Below are 18,317 nucleotides of genomic sequence, written 5' to 3' on the forward strand. Positions count from 1 at the left end.
CTAAAACCCAGAGGCACCAAGGCAATATACAATAAATAATGTGAGTAATACATAAATAACACTCTCTGATGATGTGAGTGAATGGAGCTCACCCAGCAGTATCTCTCTTTCTTTCACCTATATTTTTCTAATCATCTGAATAATGTATTTAAATATTATTCAAACTTCTATATCATATTTACTTGATTACACTTTTGATTCCAGTGTTGTATTGGTCTTCACAATCTGCAGCAAAAATAATAATGAGATATAGGGTACTGTTTTCTTTTACACATGGAGTGTAATTACAATCTGTATGTCTGAAACAGAGCCCTCTTGTAAATCGTGAATGTTATTGGGACGACCTGTATAAATAAAGGTTAAATATATAGAAGTGGTAATGTCAATGAAACATAAATTCATTAATTACAATTTACTCTGGTTAACAAAAATAGATTTCCTGACACCTCGGAGTGCCTAGAAGCAGCAGGTACGCCACCTGTTGAAACTGGAATGAAATGAAACAAAACTTCAGATTTTGTAGTGTACTGGCTGTTTTGAACCTTGAAGATGGTAAATGGCCTGTATTTGTATAGCGCTTTTACTAGTCCCGCCTAGGGACCCCAAAGCGCTTTTACACGTCCAGTCATCCACCCATTCACTCTCACATTCACACACTGGTGGAGGCAGCTACAGTTGTAGCCACAGCTGCCCTGGGGCAGACTGACAGAAGCGAGGCTGCCATATCGCGCCATCGGCCCTTCTGGCCAACACCAGTAGGCGGTAGGTGAAGTGTCTTGCCCATTGTTGACCGAGACTGTCCGAGCCGGGGCTCGAACCGGCAACCTTCCGATTACAAGGCGAACTCCCAACTCTTGAGCCACGATCGCCCTTGATCCTCATTGTTTCCCTTCAGTTCAGCTTATAGTGAGTGAGTTTATTTTACATCTGGTGCAGTTTACTTTGGTATTTTTGCCTTTTGTTTTTGTTGCCCTTTTCACCAGCATTAAAGCCATTGTTCTGTGTTGCAGAGTCGTGTGTTTTGGATCCACACCTCTGCCTGCCGCACACTTATACCCTTGACAAACATGTTACATAAACAATTTTAATTTTCTTTTATTGTTGATATTAATGTCACAGCATTGAGTGAATTAACAATGCTCGTTCAGATGTACAAAGGACACTACAAAGGACTAAACCAATACCAGGTCAGGTACTTTCCAAAGCCAAATCACACCAGTAGGAAATGCAGAAGGTGTATTTTTCTTGACCTCAGTGGAAAATGTCATCATATCAAGGAAAGGTTTATAATAATTATTAGGATAAGAAAATTGATAAACCTGCCGACACTTATTCTAGACTCCTTCACAACGTTGTGCAGGGTGGCTGATATGTTCCCACTGCAAAATGTGCATATATTTTGCATATAAATAAATGTGCCTATATCACTGCAAAATGTGCATATATTTTGCAGTGGCATATATTGGTTTACTCCAATGCTCTTATTGTGGTAATTCATGCAAGTCGTATGAATGAGAACAACCAGTAAAAATCATCACTTCATTACTAAAGAACATATGGAATCAGTTAGTGTAAAATAAATTCCTGAATCCTCCAATTTGTGACAGCTGAGAAAAGAAACCCTACACTGATGTATATTTATACATGTAGCCTATTAACAGTATTACTAATGTAAATCACATTATATAGAAGCTTGATTAATATCACTTATGTAAGCTTATATTCGTCCTGCAAGGCAAAAACTTTACAAGTTTCTTACAACAGCATGATGTTCATTGTTGACCTGAGTGTTTTGATTTGTTTCGATTCATTCTTTTGGCTTTAAATCATACATATGACATATTATTAATAATGAAAACACATGTTAGTAGGAATATCTTACAATATTACATATAAACTACACAAACACGGGAGCTTCTTGATGAGTTGGTAGTTGTTCAAACTACTTGCTCGTAGTAGCCGTTTCACTGGTTGTCATAGCACGGGGATTTTTAGTCTTTCTCAGTGACATCGCAAACCACAGGAATATAAAAAAACCTGCATCACACAAAGGAAAGAAAGTAGTAAAGACTTAAAGTTCGTTCATACACTTTACAAACATTCATGGAAAAATTGAAAGCAAGTATTTCATCTTTCAGCAGGTTATGCAGACCTTGCAATGAGTTCAGGATGCAGAAGAGGTAGAGGCCAGGAGTGGTCAGATAGCCAAAAGAGAAGAAGACCAGGCCCCAGGTAATGCCGAGCAGAGTGATGACTCCCAGCAGGGTACAAATATCTTTCTTGGCACGGTCACGGTTGCGCTGTCCAAACTGATTTGCCAAGCATAAAATGAAACATCACATTGTAGAACATCATGAGAACTTGAAATCTGTTTTATAACTCGTTGTCACTGTTCTTATCTCATCAGTGAAAACATGTCTCTTATTCAGCTTATGTAAAATTGTGCTCTTGAAGCTAACATGACTTTTAAATGTGTTTGAAAAGTAACCACTAAAACTGCCTCCTGTCTAGTGAATGAGATCACATCTCTTTTTTCAGTTTGTGTATTATCTTTAGACTCTTTCATTCGCTCATACAGCATGCTAAATGGAAGTTGATAACATACAAGCAAGCACTTTGACACAAGGAAGAGGTATCTCGCACACAGCCGGTAGTAAGTAAAAAACAGTACAATTATACAAATACTGGACGATTCCAGTGCTACCCATCAGCCTCCTGGTAGATACACCTATGGTATAAAGTTATAAATCCTAGGTGATTTTTAGAAAGGCTGAGCTCTGACATTGAGGTCAGTGTCACCAGGGTTTGAACTTGTCCAAGATTTTTAGTAGCTACACCTACAGTGCCAATTTCAAAACCCAATGTTGCCCCATTGTTGAATTTTGGCATTCACAAACTTGGGTGTCCATGCCATCCACCTCTCTGGCTATGTGCCCAACAGGGTGATGTCAGTACCCCATCAGCCTTTTATGGCTAAGGAGTAAAAAACTAATTTAGGCACAAGATAGGCAGTGGCCATTACACTGGAAGTCCTTTGAGGCAAATATTCTCAGTGAGATGCAGGGAAAAAACAAATTCCAAAATGTTCCAAAAAAGTCAAACATGGGAAAATCAACACTAAACACTAGGAAAACAACATGTGTGATTAGCTGACACATTAAACACAGGTTACACTAATCAGGCAATATTACTAAGGACAGAAAATCGATAAGAATACACAAGGATGAGCATTTACACTCAGGAATAGTTCATACCTAACCCATTACACAGTTTAGAAATGTACTAGAAGATGGATAAATGTTTATCAGACTGGTAACCCACTTTCACTTTATTTACCTTTAAAATAAAGATGCTACTGAATGTTTAACACGTGTTCCTTGTGGCCTTTTCAAGGGGATTGCCGATGAGAAAAATGTGGACATTCATAAACTTTTCAAGATTTAAAGATGCATTATAAAGATTTAAAGATGAACCCATACCTCTTTGACACGGCGGAGCATCAAAATATGCCAGAGTGTTGTCACAAATAGGATCACGTTAAAGAGGAACACCAAGCCGAACAGCGCAACTGTAGTCACCACCTTCACCGTGTTATCAGTTATATAACATCTACAAAGAGAGTGATTACAGTTCATATTTTAATCTCTCACCTGCCCAGGTGATTTAGAGTCACATAGTAAGAGTGCATGTAGGTGGAACTACTGAGATTCAGAGTCAGATTGTGAGATTACATGTTAGCTTAAATAGGATTGTGTGCCTTTCCCTTTTTTCCTTTTTTTTCCTCTCCCTGACAGAATTACTAACATAATAAAACAGAAAGAATTGCATTTGTTGTGAAAAGAATGTATTTCCTTTTATTAAAGTAATGAATAAAGATGTAAATTCACAAAAAAAAACCAAGACAGAAAGAAATGAGCAGAGGTTTAGTGAGAAGAGCCTGATACTAAATATGTGAGACAGGAGATGACTGACGAATGTTGAAAGAATATCATCAAAAAAAGTTACCTATTTGTGATGAACAGCAAAACTGCAATGGAAAGGGCAAAAAGAGAGACACCACAACCAATTTGGGAAATATACGTCAATATTATTGTGTCCTTTTCTGAGACATGTGGAGAAACCTGTGGAGAAAATACATATTTACATAAGGTTATCAATGTTTTTGTTGATTTACCCCCTTTCCCTATTAATGTCCTACCTGCCCCCCTGGCTAAACTTTGCTAGATCCGCCCCTGCACAGTTACCAGCCGTCAGCTACGTAGAAAAGGATCCTGGTGTAGAAAGTAATATTAAATAAATTCTAACAACAGCTTATCAAGCATAATCGTGCTGCTGTTGTTCAGCCGCTGGTTTCCTCTTTTTCATGCAAATTGGGCCAAAAACAAACAAGAGAGATGGACTCGCGACAGAAAAGCTGATCAGCCGATCATTGATCAGTTTCATGATTGAAGCAGCAACAGGAGAGGGAGAGAGAGAGGCAGTCGCTCCATATATCGGCTGTTAAGCTTAAGGTGGGAATGATTTACAAACATTCAGAGATGAACTTACACACTTGCTTTACTTCTCTCTGGGATAACTTTCTAGGAGATGAAATGCCGGTTTGGTAGCGAGGCTCCAAATGCTCAACCAGCCCGCCGACAGGTCTCGCACGCCACAGCTGCTCTATCACGTGACGCATACTGCTCCGACGTGCTAAGGTTATGAGCTGAGTTACGCCATGTCGTAAGTTTTTAGGAGTGCTTTTGTGATATTTAATGGATCGGATCAGATTACATTTTTTATTCCTCTCCGATATCCGATCCAGAAATTTAGGTCAGTATCGGACCGATACATAATATCAGATCGGTCCATCTCTAGTAGATAGTATTTTTTTTTTTTAATGATTGTTTGTTTTGCTATGATCAGACATAAATAAATAAATGAATGGCTCTTGTATTAATATTTGTTTTTGTATATCCTGAATTCCTCTTTATATAATGCACGAGTCCAGTCTTACCAGGAGTACACCAAAGTACGTGAGATGGTCACAGGAACAGGTGACATTACTCTGGTTACGTGTCCAAAGTGTTTTACAGCCATCCTCACTATACTCTGGTAAGCAAAACAAAGAGATTCTTTATGGATAAGATGCCACCAATGAATTACAGTTCAACTTTTAGGTCCCTATTGAAACCATAAACCTCAATCATTCCTATTCATAAAATAACATATTTGTGTCACATGTTACTATTCATCACAAATGTGATTACTGGTTACTCACTTCCTGTTGCCAAATTTAAGAACTGACAGGAGAGAGTCTGGTTTTCCTGTAACACAATTATACTGCATGTTATGTTATGCATAACATGCATATATATGATATATATTTAGTCACATACACAATGCATTCCATGTTATTTAATACTATAATATGTAAAGTATGAATGGAATAAATTATGAAATAAAGTTGCACTTACATTTATATTTTTGGTAACCTGCATGGTTATGTTGACACGTTCACGTAGTCCTGATATACTTTTCTTTTGTACCAACAGGCCAACTACTTTTAGATTATATAGGTCACGTGCCACTTCAGACATTTTCTAAAATACAAGACACATTGATATTAATGGGAAAGTTTGTTTAAAACATGCATCATGTAATATTTTTTCACTATTCTGAAGGGCTTTTACAGTATCCAAAGGAAAAAGACCCCCAGTGATGGTTATTTCTTACCGGTGTACTTAAATTCCTACAAGTTTATTTAAATTTATATTGATTTACATTTGGTGTATTGTTGTAAACAGTAACTGCAGCACATCTGGCATATTCCTCTAGCATATTGGCGTGAATGACCAAAGAGCATAGTGACCAATTTTAGTTTTTCTAAAACAATAAAAAATATATGTATGTGTTTCTAGTGTCTTTTATTCGAAGCTTATGTGTATTTGTGGTTATTGGCAGAACTGCGCAGACATAAAAAACTGAGGCCTGGTATTCATGTGAATAATGGAATTAATGGCAGCGACAAACTGATTTCAAGCCAACGTGCTATTTAGAGGCAATATTTCTTTAATCTTGTTGGGATACAACAAACAAAACTAACCAACCATGGTAGTTAAATAATACAGTGTAAATATTAGACAGAATTAGTATAGATCAGTGGTCGGCAACCCACGGCTCCACAGCCTTTTTCGTCCTTATACTGTGGCTCCGCATGGCTATGAGAAAATTGTAGTTCTAAATTGGAAGATTAGTGTGATCTTGAAATATTAAAATAAAATTATTAACTCGTGTTTGAAACATGGAATGCCATCCTCGACACATAAACATGAAGAAAAATGCATTCAGATTCATGACGATCTTCGGATACACATATGTATGTGAACTGCTATTTTCCACTATGAACTATGTTAAAAACAAACCCCGCTCATGCCTTACAGATGACAGCTTACAGTCCTGCGTTGATGAAAGTGACTTTGTTTGCTAGGTGAGCCCAATTAAAGGAAAAACTACTAAAGAAGGATATTCCACATTATTAAACAGATCACCATTTTCAAGCAATATGGGAAAGAAAAAGGATTTGTCTGCTGCTGATAAGCGTGAAATAGTTAAATGCCTTGGACATGTAATGAAAACCTTAGATATTTCATGGAAACTAAAGCGTGATCACCATAATGTTAGGAGATTTGTGGCTGAGTCAGAGCACACACGGGTTTGTGCAGATATAGGCACAATGAAGAAGGTTTCTGCCAGACAAATACATCAGATTAAGACAGCACCTGCGGAAAGGCTATTACAAAGCACCAAACAGATATTTGAAGCCGCTTGTGTCTCTGGAACCCCACGAACATCAAGGTGTAGGATCCTCCAGAGACTTGCAGTTGTGCATAAACCTTCTATTTGGCCACCCCTAACCAATGCTCACAAGCAGAAATAGCTGCAGTGGACCAAAAAGTATATAAAGACTAATCTTTAAATAGTCTTGTTCCCTGATGAGTGCCGTGCAACCCTGGATGGTCCAGGTGGATGGTTGGTGGACGGCCACCATGTCCCAACAAGGCTGCAACGTCAGCAAGGAGGTGATGGAGTCATGTTTTGGGCCCAAGTCACGGGGAGAGAGCTGGTCGACCCCTTTAATTAAGGTCCCTGAAGGTGTGAAAATGACCTCTGCGAAGGATGTGGAGTTTCTGACTGACCACTTTCTTCTATGGTAGGAAATGAAGAACTGTGCTTTCCACCACAAAGTCATCTTCATCTTGCGTAAAAGGGTTAAGGGTTGCCAACCCCTGGTATAGATGCTCTTAAAATGGAATGGAATGATTCTTATATAGTGCTTTTCTAATCTCCCGGAGTATTCAAAGCCCTCTATACAACATGCCACATTCACCCCATTCACACAACAAAGGTCTTCTATGCTTCTAAGTACTTACTAACTACCATTGACACACATTCATTGAACCACCGACCTTCCAATCAGTAGTTGACCTGAGCTACAGCCACCCAATTTTAACACATCTTAAACAACAGCTATTCACATCCTTTTCTATACATTTATATAACCAAGTGTAATGTCTTACCCTGTTAGTTTCAGGAAATGTAAACACGGAAAACACAATCTTGTTCTTTGGTCCAGCACCCAGTTCTGCTGGTAGTTGAACGCTCACTGTGCTGTTGGGTAGAGGAGCTATGTCCGCCTATATCATCAGAAACAGAGCGAAACACTGTCTGTAAATATTTTGCATCACTTGAGTGATGCAAATACTTTTGGTAATGTAGTGAATTTCAGTCAAGACAGAAAAATAAAAAAATGCCAGCGAGTGATGTAGTTTGACTTCATGTTTGCCACTAAGAATATTTTCTTTCTTTTTTCGTACCTTCGTGTCACTGGCATACATTTCAATGTGTTCAGAGGCATTTGGCTGGTACACGAGGACCACTAAATTGCAGAAAGGATTTGCGATCAATGTGGGTCCATTTAATTCTGTGTTCTCAAGAACCTCTTCCATCTTTTTTAAGGACCTTAGAGAAAAACAGACAAGATAATATGAATCATTTTGATTTCTAACTATTCAGTGATTTCATGTCATAGAACGTGTTGTTCTTGAATATGATTTAAATCTCAACTCTACTAATTCTTTATACTTTACTCTCATATAAATGTTAGATCTAAGAGGTTTTTTTAAAACTCAGAAACAGAAAGGAACACAGACAAAAAAATAAATCATAAAAATGTAAATGTTTACGTGATGGTGTCCTCAGGGCCCCTTGAAAAGTTGCATGTATTCGTCAAACAGAATTCAGCTGTTAATGAAAAAAAGGATACATATCATATACACTCATATATATGAGAGTACTTTTTAGAGTTCCTTTTCTATGCTTATGTGTTTTCTATATAACAGTCACACACTTTCATATGCCAATCAATTCACCGGAAAGCAAATCAGGATTAGCATCTGGCCCAGCAACATGGAGGCAGGAATCAAACTACCAACCTTCCAACTAGCACATGATCTGCTCTACCTCCTGAGCTATAGCCACTCCAACAGAGTTCAAGGGCACTTGATTCAGGGTTTTTTTTCTTTGTTTTTGAAACAGGCTTTTTAGTGTTGTAGCTAATGTACAGTCCGTGCTGTTTTCACTTCTGTTCTAGACTGTATATGCATCTGTAGCTTTATATTCAACAGCATGCTGCTGTTTACCTTGCATTTACAAAGAGTTCAGAGAGTAACAGACAGAAACAGTCCATGTGAGCGGCAGACACTCATTTCATTACATCACATCCATACAACTGACTTTTGTTATAGTAATGACTGACAAGAATCATTGGACCTTATATCCTGAAAATTATCAATACTAGTCTGTTAACCAGTCAAGTTCCTAGTGGGTTTAAACATGCAGTCATAAACCCCTTACTTAAGAAACCTGGCCTTATGGTTATGGTCTGTTAGGTCTGTTATGTCAAATTTTAGACTCCAAGCTTCCCTTTTTAAGCAAGATCTTGGAGAGGATTGTACATACCCAGCTGTTGGATTACTTGAATGACTCGCAACTGTCTGAAATCTTCCAATCTGGTTTTAAGCCCTTTCACAGTACGGAGACAGCTCTTGTTAAAGTTATGAATGACATTCTTTTTGCTACTGATCGTGGTAAATATGCTGTGCTTGTGTTATTAGACATAACAGCTGCATTTGACACAGTGGACCCCGACCTGCTGATCTCCCGCTTACACCACTGTGTGAGAATTTCATGGATTAAATCATATCTTTCCAAAAGGAGTTTTTGTGTTAAGCTGGGGCTGGCCGCTTCCTCTGTGGCCCCTCTGCTTTGGGTTGTGCCCCAGGGATCTATCTTTGAGCCATTATTTTTCTTGCAGTATTTACTCCCTCTTGGTGCGATTTTTCGTAAACACGAAGTGTCATTTCATTTGTATGCCGATGACTGTCAGCTTTATTTGCCTTTTAGTCATTTGGATACCTCCCCATGTCAATCACTGCTTGACTGTCTTAGCGATATTAAATTATGGATGGCAAATAATTTTCTGAATTTTAATGATCGCAAAACTGAAGCAATTTTATATGGCCTGCATTGCTCTACTGATTCTCCAGATGTTGATTTTGGTGATTTGACCTCCCATCTGAAAAATTCAATCACTAATCTTGGTGTTAAACTTGATTCTGCGCTTACTTTTGAAGGTCATGTAAATGGGGTGGTAAAATCAGCTTTTTATCACCTCAGACGCCTATCAAAGATTAAGCCTTTCCTTTCCAAACCCAATTTGGAAGCTCTTAATCATGCTTTTATCCCCTCACGTCTGGACTATTGTAATTCCCTTTTAATTGGGGTTAGGTCGGACGCCTGCACGATTTTTAACCGGTAGTAGGAAATTTGATCACATCACTCGGTTCTGGCTTCCTTGCATTGGCTTCCCATTGAATTTAGGGTTCATTTTAAAGTCCTTTTATTGGTTTTTAAATCTTTAAATGGTTTGGCTCCTGTCTACTTATCTGATTTCCTGAAACCACATGTTCTTCCTCGCTCGCTCCATTCAGCTGAGCGGCTGTTGCTGTCGGTCCCTAAGTCGTGGCTGAAATGCAGAGGAGACCGAGCGTTTTCAATCGCGGCTCCAATGCTCTGGAATAACCTTCCCCTCCATATTTGACAAGCGTCTATTTTTTAATGATTCTATGGTATTTTTAATTTGGTAGTTGTTTTGATCTGTGTTGTTCAGCACTTTGGTCTTCCTGGTGTGTTCTTAAAGTGCTATACAAATAAACGATGATGATGATGATGATGAAGAATGGTGATCTCAACAGTTAGTTAAAGGGTTAATGTCGTTATTGTGTGGTATTTGAATTGTTATCATATACTCTTTCTATTGCCTGTCAAGATTTTTTTTTTAAAAAGACATTACTAGGAATCCGGCTGTACTTGGGTTATATTAGAATGTAGAAATTGACAATGTAGAATATAAAAATGTATTAGAATGTGAGCACAAAAGGTCGGAGTTAAAGATTCAGCATACCTTAGCTGAATTCACATTGGCTCTATAATTATGCCCCACTTGGGGCAGGAACTCATCCCTGACCCGGAGTGGGCGGAAAAGGGTGCATGTTTACAGTATATAAGGCCTCTTGTTTTCAGTCTTTCAGACAATAGCTGAGCATTTTGCATATTTTGCTTGGAGGTGAAACTGTTAATTGCTTTAATTCTTGCATTTTGTGATTGTCTGGTTTTTGTTTAGATTTTTTTGTTAGTTATTTTCTTCCACTTCAGTTTTTTTTCTCATTATTTCTTGATTTTGTATTGTTTCCTGTTTAGCTCCATTAGTATGCTGGTTAGAATTTACAGACCATGATTCATTGTGTTTTGATTATTTATGCTTGTCACAATAAGTGTCTGGTATGTTTTTGCCTGTACTTCCTTTTCATCTTTGAGGAGGTCATTCATATTTTAAGATGATTTAATGGTGTGTTTCATGTATTGCAGCAGTTTGACAGTTTCAGAGAATTTATAGGCTAGCATTTAGACCTGCTTTATGCCAAAAAACAACAGTATTAAAGTAAGGGGATGTTCCTATAATGTTAGTAATAGGAATTTCAATAAATACATGGAAATACTTACTCGTGCTAGTCTTTTTACGTGCATCACAAAAAGAACTAGAGTTTCCACAGATAGACGTTGTCATGACCATGTCATGAGACACACAAGACACCAGCCACCAAAGTATCCCCCACTTAATCCTGTGAAATTGAGAAAATTAATCTATTAAAAAAAAGTCTCTGCTTAACAAAAAAAGGATGTTTGTCATGAAAGCAATTTACAAGCCAAAAGGAGGTCTAGGATGAAGACAAGACAAGAGATCGTGTTGTCTCTCATTTCAAGCTGACAGTGTTTATAGCTTTCATATAAGGTGACCCCATATACTTAAGTGGACGTTTATTATTGTAATTATGATAACAAATGACAACTGTGGGTTTCCTTTTTTCAACCAAAAGCCAGTGGCTGCAGATGAGGTCTTATTACATAGCAGTGCATAAAACAATCTGACAAAACCACATGGTGTTATTAATCCATCTCATTCCATTTCATGCGGAACATTAGTGATAGACAGATATATTTTAGCAATGGTGAATCTAAGTCTTTAAAAGAGACACAGCAAAGAGCAAACACTCATCTACAGCTTTATGTATTCGCACAAAACAATTTTGTGTGCTTAGTTGAATAGCTAATATATATTTTGCAGTCCCAATATTGATAATGAAGCTAAATAGCTTTTTATGCAAAGAGAACCAGATCATATCCTACCTTTGCATGTTGCTGGGTCTCTTAAATAATATTATTTGTACTTCTGAAATGAATAGAGAACACAGGTGATATGATGGTAGGGAAAAAAGCAAATGAGTTAAACATGCTGAAAGTGAGCAGGGTAATGGGAAATGAAATAAGATGTAAATTACTGTCTGAGAGAGAAAGAGGAAGTCACTGGTCACATGTTAGATCGTCACTGTGTAGCCCTTGTTTTTGTACAGTTGTTGAAATAAGCCAATAAGAGAACAAGTTAAATAAAGATATATTCAATCTGGAAGAAAAAGAAGCTGAAACAAGTTCTCTGCAAAACATCAGTATCTTAATCCAAGTTTGATTGAGGGAAAAGGGCCCTCAGTTTGCACACTGGCTTGGCTTTCTTCATCTACAAAATGCCAGAATCAACCTGACAGAGATGATATCAAACATCTTGTAGAAATGCACAAGGTTATTATTGTTAACGAAAACTAATGAAATAACGAAAACTAGAAGTGAAATTTTTTTTTCGTTAACAGAAATAAAAATAAAAACAAGAGTTTGCAAAAAAAGGAAAACTAACTAAACTAAACCACTTCCTTCTCACTCCCTTCATGGGGGTGAAAAGGATAAATTCCCTTTTAACAGGAAGAAACCTTCAGCAGAAACAGGCTGGCTCAGAGGAGAGAGAGTGAAAGTTTAGTCTGTGTACAGGAAATACAGTTAGCATGCAAATCATGCAAATGAAATTACGTGACAGTGGATTATTGTTTCTAGCGCAACTGTTAAGAGGAGATGATGGTCATTATTTAAATTCAGTTTTATTTATATATGTCATATTATATGTATATCCCAAAAGGTTGATTCTGTTCTTCTAGACACAGCGTTTTCAGTGGGAGAAAGAAACGTTTCACCACTCAGGTTTCTCCAACCTTATTTGTATATGTTATGTTTAGACATGCTTTATATTGTAAGGTTAAGAATCTACAATAATGCAGAGAAAACACCAAGTATGGTAAATGGTAGTCCCTAAGGACCCCAAAGCGCTTTACACAACCAGTCATCCACCCATTCACACACACTCACGGCAAGCTACATTGTAGCCACAGCCACCCTGGTGCGCACTGACAGAGGCGAGGCTGCCGGACACTGGCGCCACGGCCCCTTTGAGATTGTCCAAGCCAGGGATCAAACCGGCAACCTTCCGATTACAAGGCGAACTCCCAAATCTTGAGCCACAATCGCCCGTCTCAAGCCCAAACAGCCCCTGAAAGCAAGCACTAGACAACAGTGGGAAGGAAAAACTAGAAAGCGGAAAAAGATTAATTGCACCATGTTGAAGCCCCCAGCAGCCTTGGCCTATTGCAGTGTAACTAAAGGAGGATTCAGAATCACCTGATTCAGCCTTAACTTTATGCTTTAGCAAAAAGGAAAGTTCTAGGCTAATCTTAAAAGTAGAGAAGGTGTCTGTCTCCTGAATCCAAACTTGAGGCTCATTCTACAGAAGGGGGACCTGAAACCTGAAGGCCTCTCATTCAACATTTAAATACTCAACCACAAATAAGCCTGCAGTCTGAGAGCAAAGGGTTCTAATGGGGTGATACGGTATTATTAGGTCTTTAAGATAAGGTGTGATCTGATTATTCAAGACTGTGAGGAGAACAATTCAATTCAATTCTGGATTTAACAGAGACCCAATGGAGAGCAGCCAATAAGAGGAAAATCTTTTTTCAGTCTCTGTCAGTATTCTTGGTGTAGTATGTCAATATCTACTGATTTGAAAATAAAAAATAGAAAATCCGTGATTTTCTTCCATATCACCCATTCCTGGTTACAGATTGTAATACTTATACAACTGACTGGGCATTCTCGGTTGCACCTCCAAAACTTTAGATTTGTCTCTCTCTTCAGATTCATCTTCATCTATCTCACTGTAATCAAATCAACTTAAACTGACTGAAATACCTCACGCTTCTTCAGCTTCAGACTGGTTTAACTTACTGTGTCATTTTCCTCTTCTTCTTCTTGAGATAAGGTTCGGAAGGAAATTGATATAATATTTAGTTTACAGAAATGTCTTTTCAGTGTTTACAGAGCTAACTGTAAACCCCCACCTTTGTTGGAAGCAGAAAAACAGAGCCAAGGTCATAACTCAGGCTCACTGAGAGAGAGAAAGAATGTGGATGTTTAGGTTTTATGACTAGGTGGAGGGGGGAGCGGAAGCTATAAGAATCTGAGGAACGCTGAGACACCCTCCCACGCTTATCTCCCCTCCGGATGGTTTATGCTCATAAAGTGTTGAGTATGGAATAAAAGATTGTTGATACTAGTCCCTAAGGACCCCAAAGCGCTTTACATATCCAGTCATCCACCCATTCACACACTGGTGATGGCAAGCTACATTGTAGCCACAGCCACCCTGGGGCGCACTGACAAAGGTGAGGCTGCCGGATACTGGCGCCACCGGGCCCTCTGACCACCACCAGTAGGCAACGGGTGAAGTGTCTTGCCCAAGGACACAACGACCGAGACTGTCCAAGCCGGGGCTCGAACTGGCAACCTTCCAATTACAAGGCAAACTCCCAACTCTTGAGCCACGATCGCCCAAGAGTTGGGAGTTTTGATTTGACGTGACAAATCAAATCACGTCATTCAACTTCAAAAGCAAAAATGTTGTTTGAAATGTACACAAAAGTAATTCTTTAACTAAAACTATGTGCTGTTATTCAAAGTTGACAGTCACAGAGAGCTGTTTGTGTTTTTCTCTGAACTATTATCAGCAACAAAGCCAATACATAAGCAGTACTTGTGTACTGTATATAAATGGCATTTATACACCATTTATATACAGTATTGTCCTTCCTTCAGCCCAAAGATCAAAACAATTGGAAGGTTTTAACAATTTGGTGCTGCGTGACCCGGATCTTTGGTGTGCTGAGGAAGGCCGATTTGGCCTGTGGTGAGATCGTGAGGCGAGCAGAGGTCCAAATATAAAAAGGTAAGCACAGCCTGTTTATTAAAAATACCAAATGTGCATATTGGAAGTTCTAAATTAATCTGTTCGCTGAGTTACACGTATTTTCACATTAAATTGTCGGTGTCTGGTTATGGGCACGAGATACTAACATCATAAGTTGAGGCTGAATTCCAGTGTCATAGGAACTGGCTCTAGCAAGATACTAAAAACATTCTACGTTGAGACTAGAGTTGCAGCCCACGTTACCTTCCACATTTAACTTTGTCTATGACTGGCTTTTGTGGCAAGAAACTGTAAGTTGAGCTCAGAGGTTTCTGTGTGTGTTTCTGCGTGTGAGACGCACTCTCTGTGTGTTTCATTGTGTGAAATAGGAACATGGTGACAGTGACGGTTAATGTGCGAATTGAAGGGCACTAGAGCGAAGACACATTTTAGGATCAAAGGTTGACACCTAGTGAACCTGTGGAAATTAATTTTGTTCATAGTGTGGCAACCCCCCTGTCTGTGGACGCACAGGCCGGTCCAGCAGCCTCTGGTTAGCCGAGGTGGCGACTTGTGGATGTTTACAGAGCTAACGATTTGCACATTTGCATTTGCATTTAGTGTTTGCATGTTTTTCAAATTTCCGTATTCTTTTCCATATTCTACATTCACATGAGAGGTCAGAACAAAGTGTTGTAAGTGGAGGTGCTGAGTGTGGGAAGAGTAAAGTTGCTGCCACAAAGCTTTTCTGTCTCCATATTGCTATTTTATTTTTAAGAGAAAACCATTATTATTAGAGGTAGTTGCTACAAACTGATACAACAACAGTGGCAGTTTTCTGTTTATCCCTAAACAAAACAAAATCTGCATGTGGAACCATCCATTATAATATTGTGCATTAGCCTCTGTCATGTTCTTTCCTCATAGAATGATTTCCATACTCTGTAGACAGAGGAGCTTTTAGCAAAATTCCACTGCATAAACATGTTTTGCAATTCTAATAGTTCCTGATAAATTTCTTATACTTTTTTCTTGACAAGCATTGCTTGTAGTGAACTATAAACAGTAAACATTCACAAATTATGAATGTCAGATTTTTTTTCCCATTCTTATGTTATATATGATGTCGTTTTTTATGACATGTTTTTCTCTCATTCATCGATTCTGAATTATGTTTGCAATATATCATATATCTACAATATATTCACATCCACAAGATAGATTCAGATATATATTGCATATATACACACACACACACACACACACACACACACACACACACACAACACTTGCTTAGTTTGCAATATTATTTACATACAACTGAGCTGAACACTAAGACAAACATTTTTCAGACCTTGCAAAGAGTTCAGGATGCTGAAGATTTATAGGTCAGGAGCTGTCAGGTAGCCAAAAGCGAAGACGATCAGACCCAATGCCAAGCAGAGTGATGACCCCCAGTTAGGGATGGGTATTGATAAGATTTTCATGATTCCGATTCCATTTTCGATTCTTTTTAACGATTCGATTCTTTATCGATTCTCTTATCGATTCTTTTTAAAAAAGGAGAACACTAAGGTCGATTAGCTTAGAACTTTGTTTTATGTCTTATCTTTGAACAAGATAGAAATTTAGGAGTAACATGGCCTTACAAACCAAACAGTGAGATCTTAAGAGATCCAGCCTACGGCTCTTCAATGGGGCGTCACAGGGTCCCCAGGAAAAAAAATGTAAATGTAAAATAATAAAATAAATATTCCTCTGTAGCAATAACAAAGTATAACATAAATTATTCTGTAGCAATAACACAGGAATATCCAGTAATGTCCCTGCCTACAATTAAACACATTTACTTACCGAAAATCGGGGGCATCTGCTGTGGCAGCCTTTGACCACAAACTTAGTCACTGCTCGGTGACATTCGTCTATCCTGGCCTGAAAGGAGACGCTACCGGTAGACTGCAGCGAGAACTGCCAGCATCTAAGCCAGACTCTGTCTCTCTCACCTAAATGCACAGTAATGGCAGGTTTTGTAATAAGGCAGATCGCACTAACATAATTTGCACTGTTAGTTGATTATTTACCTGCCGCATTAACGGGAGAGGACATGCAAACGTTACCGCTGCTGCTGGGTTGAGATTCAAGAGTCCGGAGCAGAATTAAAAACACAACATTCATTTAAGGTCATCCTGTGTTTTGTGAGCAAATGTTTGCATTATCCGTAGTGTTTGCAAAAATGGCAAACAATTCCAAGGAATTGAAACAGTGGGAACTGGTTCTCAACAAGAACCAGGTTTCGATACCCATCCCTACCCCCAGTGGGGTAAAAATGTCTTTCTTGGCTCCGTACAGAAACTGATTTGTCAAACAGAAAATGCCACAGCAGATTACAACGTGAAACTAACAGACATTAAATTGTGTTTCAAGAGTGACTGCTAAAACTGCCATTCAAGGAAAATATTGTTGTCTGCACATCACAATACATCAATAGTGTCACATTTTTTAACTTGCTGCTTGATGCTCTTGGTACTTTTTGTTTTGACAGATTCGACAACCTATCACCAAGTGTGTGTATCCTGGAAGATGTGGTCAATAATAAAAATGAGCAAATAGGGGTAAACTAATGGAGAAAATGTTACATATAACTATACTTTTCAATACATAAGGATGACAACATTAGCATGTACCATGTAAGTGTCATCACCAAGGATGATCACAAAACAGAGAACAACCTAGAACAACCCACCTGAACACTACCTTAGTCACCATCTGAGCCTCGTGACAGGCATCTAGCATCTACAAAGAAATAGAGGGAATGATGACTGATGATATAATCCCTCACACTGAAACAATGAAAAATGAATTCTTAATAGAAAATGTTAATTATGCATATGACTCATGCATGCGTGCATGCACCATCCTTATTTAAACATGCAAAGATCCAGAAACTCTGATGTAAATGCAAAACAGTAAACAGGTATAAGATTTACATGCTTGCAAATGTATTCCTTGCATGTGCTTAGTTTATACTTCCCCTGTGGTGTCATTATGTGTCAGCTGTTTCCTCATGTGTTTCCACTTGCTATGATCACCTCTTGTGTGTATTTATTCTGTCTGTTTTCGCTCTGTCATCGTCAGGTCGTCTGTACACACCATAGTCGTCTCAGTCTTTGTCATAGTTATCACAGCATTTCATAGTTGTCATAGTTTTTATAATTATCTCTTTTTCATGTTTTTCATAGTTTTCTTAATTTACATGTTTATCTCCTGCCACCAGCCAAATAAAGGCTCACCTTCTGTTTCGCAATCCAGCTCGGTCTCCTGCTAAAAGACTATCACTAAACTTGAGTTTAATGTAAAAGCAGGACAGAGGACATAAATATGCACCCCAGAGTGATGGAAAGTGGATTAATCCTCAATTCTATCTTAATAAGAATACACGAGACCAGGAAGCATGGGAGGCAAACTTCACTCCCAGGAGAGAGTTCCCACAGCACCTCCACTGGACCAGTGGGATTGCTTGAAGCATCAAGACTTGATTGTATATAAAATGCCCTGTACCAACAGACAAGAAATACTGTGGTTCTAACCAAAGCCT

At 38.5% G+C, this 18,317-nt stretch overlaps 1 protein-coding gene and 1 long non-coding RNA gene across 2 annotated transcripts; both read right to left on the reverse strand.

Moving 5' to 3' along the window:
* Positions 1 to 879: 879 nt before the first annotated feature.
* Positions 880 to 3,774, reverse strand: LOC146526177 (uncharacterized). Its single transcript, XR_014877575.1, has 3 exons — positions 3,480 to 3,774; positions 2,153 to 2,309; positions 880 to 2,037 (listed from the first exon to the last, which is right to left on the reverse strand). It is a non-coding gene; the product is annotated as an uncharacterized LOC146526177 (long non-coding RNA).
* Positions 3,775 to 3,794: 20 nt separating this feature from the next.
* On the reverse strand, positions 3,795 to 12,067 carry LOC146526178 (adhesion G-protein coupled receptor G5-like). The gene is made up of 9 exons (XM_085182308.1): positions 11,788 to 12,067; positions 11,104 to 11,222; positions 8,226 to 8,283; positions 7,857 to 8,001; positions 7,560 to 7,676; positions 5,457 to 5,582; positions 5,261 to 5,306; positions 4,997 to 5,091; positions 3,795 to 4,121 (listed from the first exon to the last, which is right to left on the reverse strand). Exons 1-9 carry the CDS (start codon positions 11,793 to 11,795, stop codon positions 4,002 to 4,004), a joined length of 834 nt encoding a protein of 277 aa, XP_085038434.1. The 5' UTR covers positions 11,796 to 12,067; the 3' UTR covers positions 3,795 to 4,001.
* Positions 12,068 to 18,317: the final 6,250 nt, after the last annotated feature.

This window comes from Neolamprologus multifasciatus, chromosome 1, assembly GCF_963576455.1.
Source record: "Neolamprologus multifasciatus chromosome 1, fNeoMul1.2, whole genome shotgun sequence".
Taxonomy (NCBI): Eukaryota; Metazoa; Chordata; class Actinopteri; order Cichliformes; family Cichlidae; genus Neolamprologus; species Neolamprologus multifasciatus.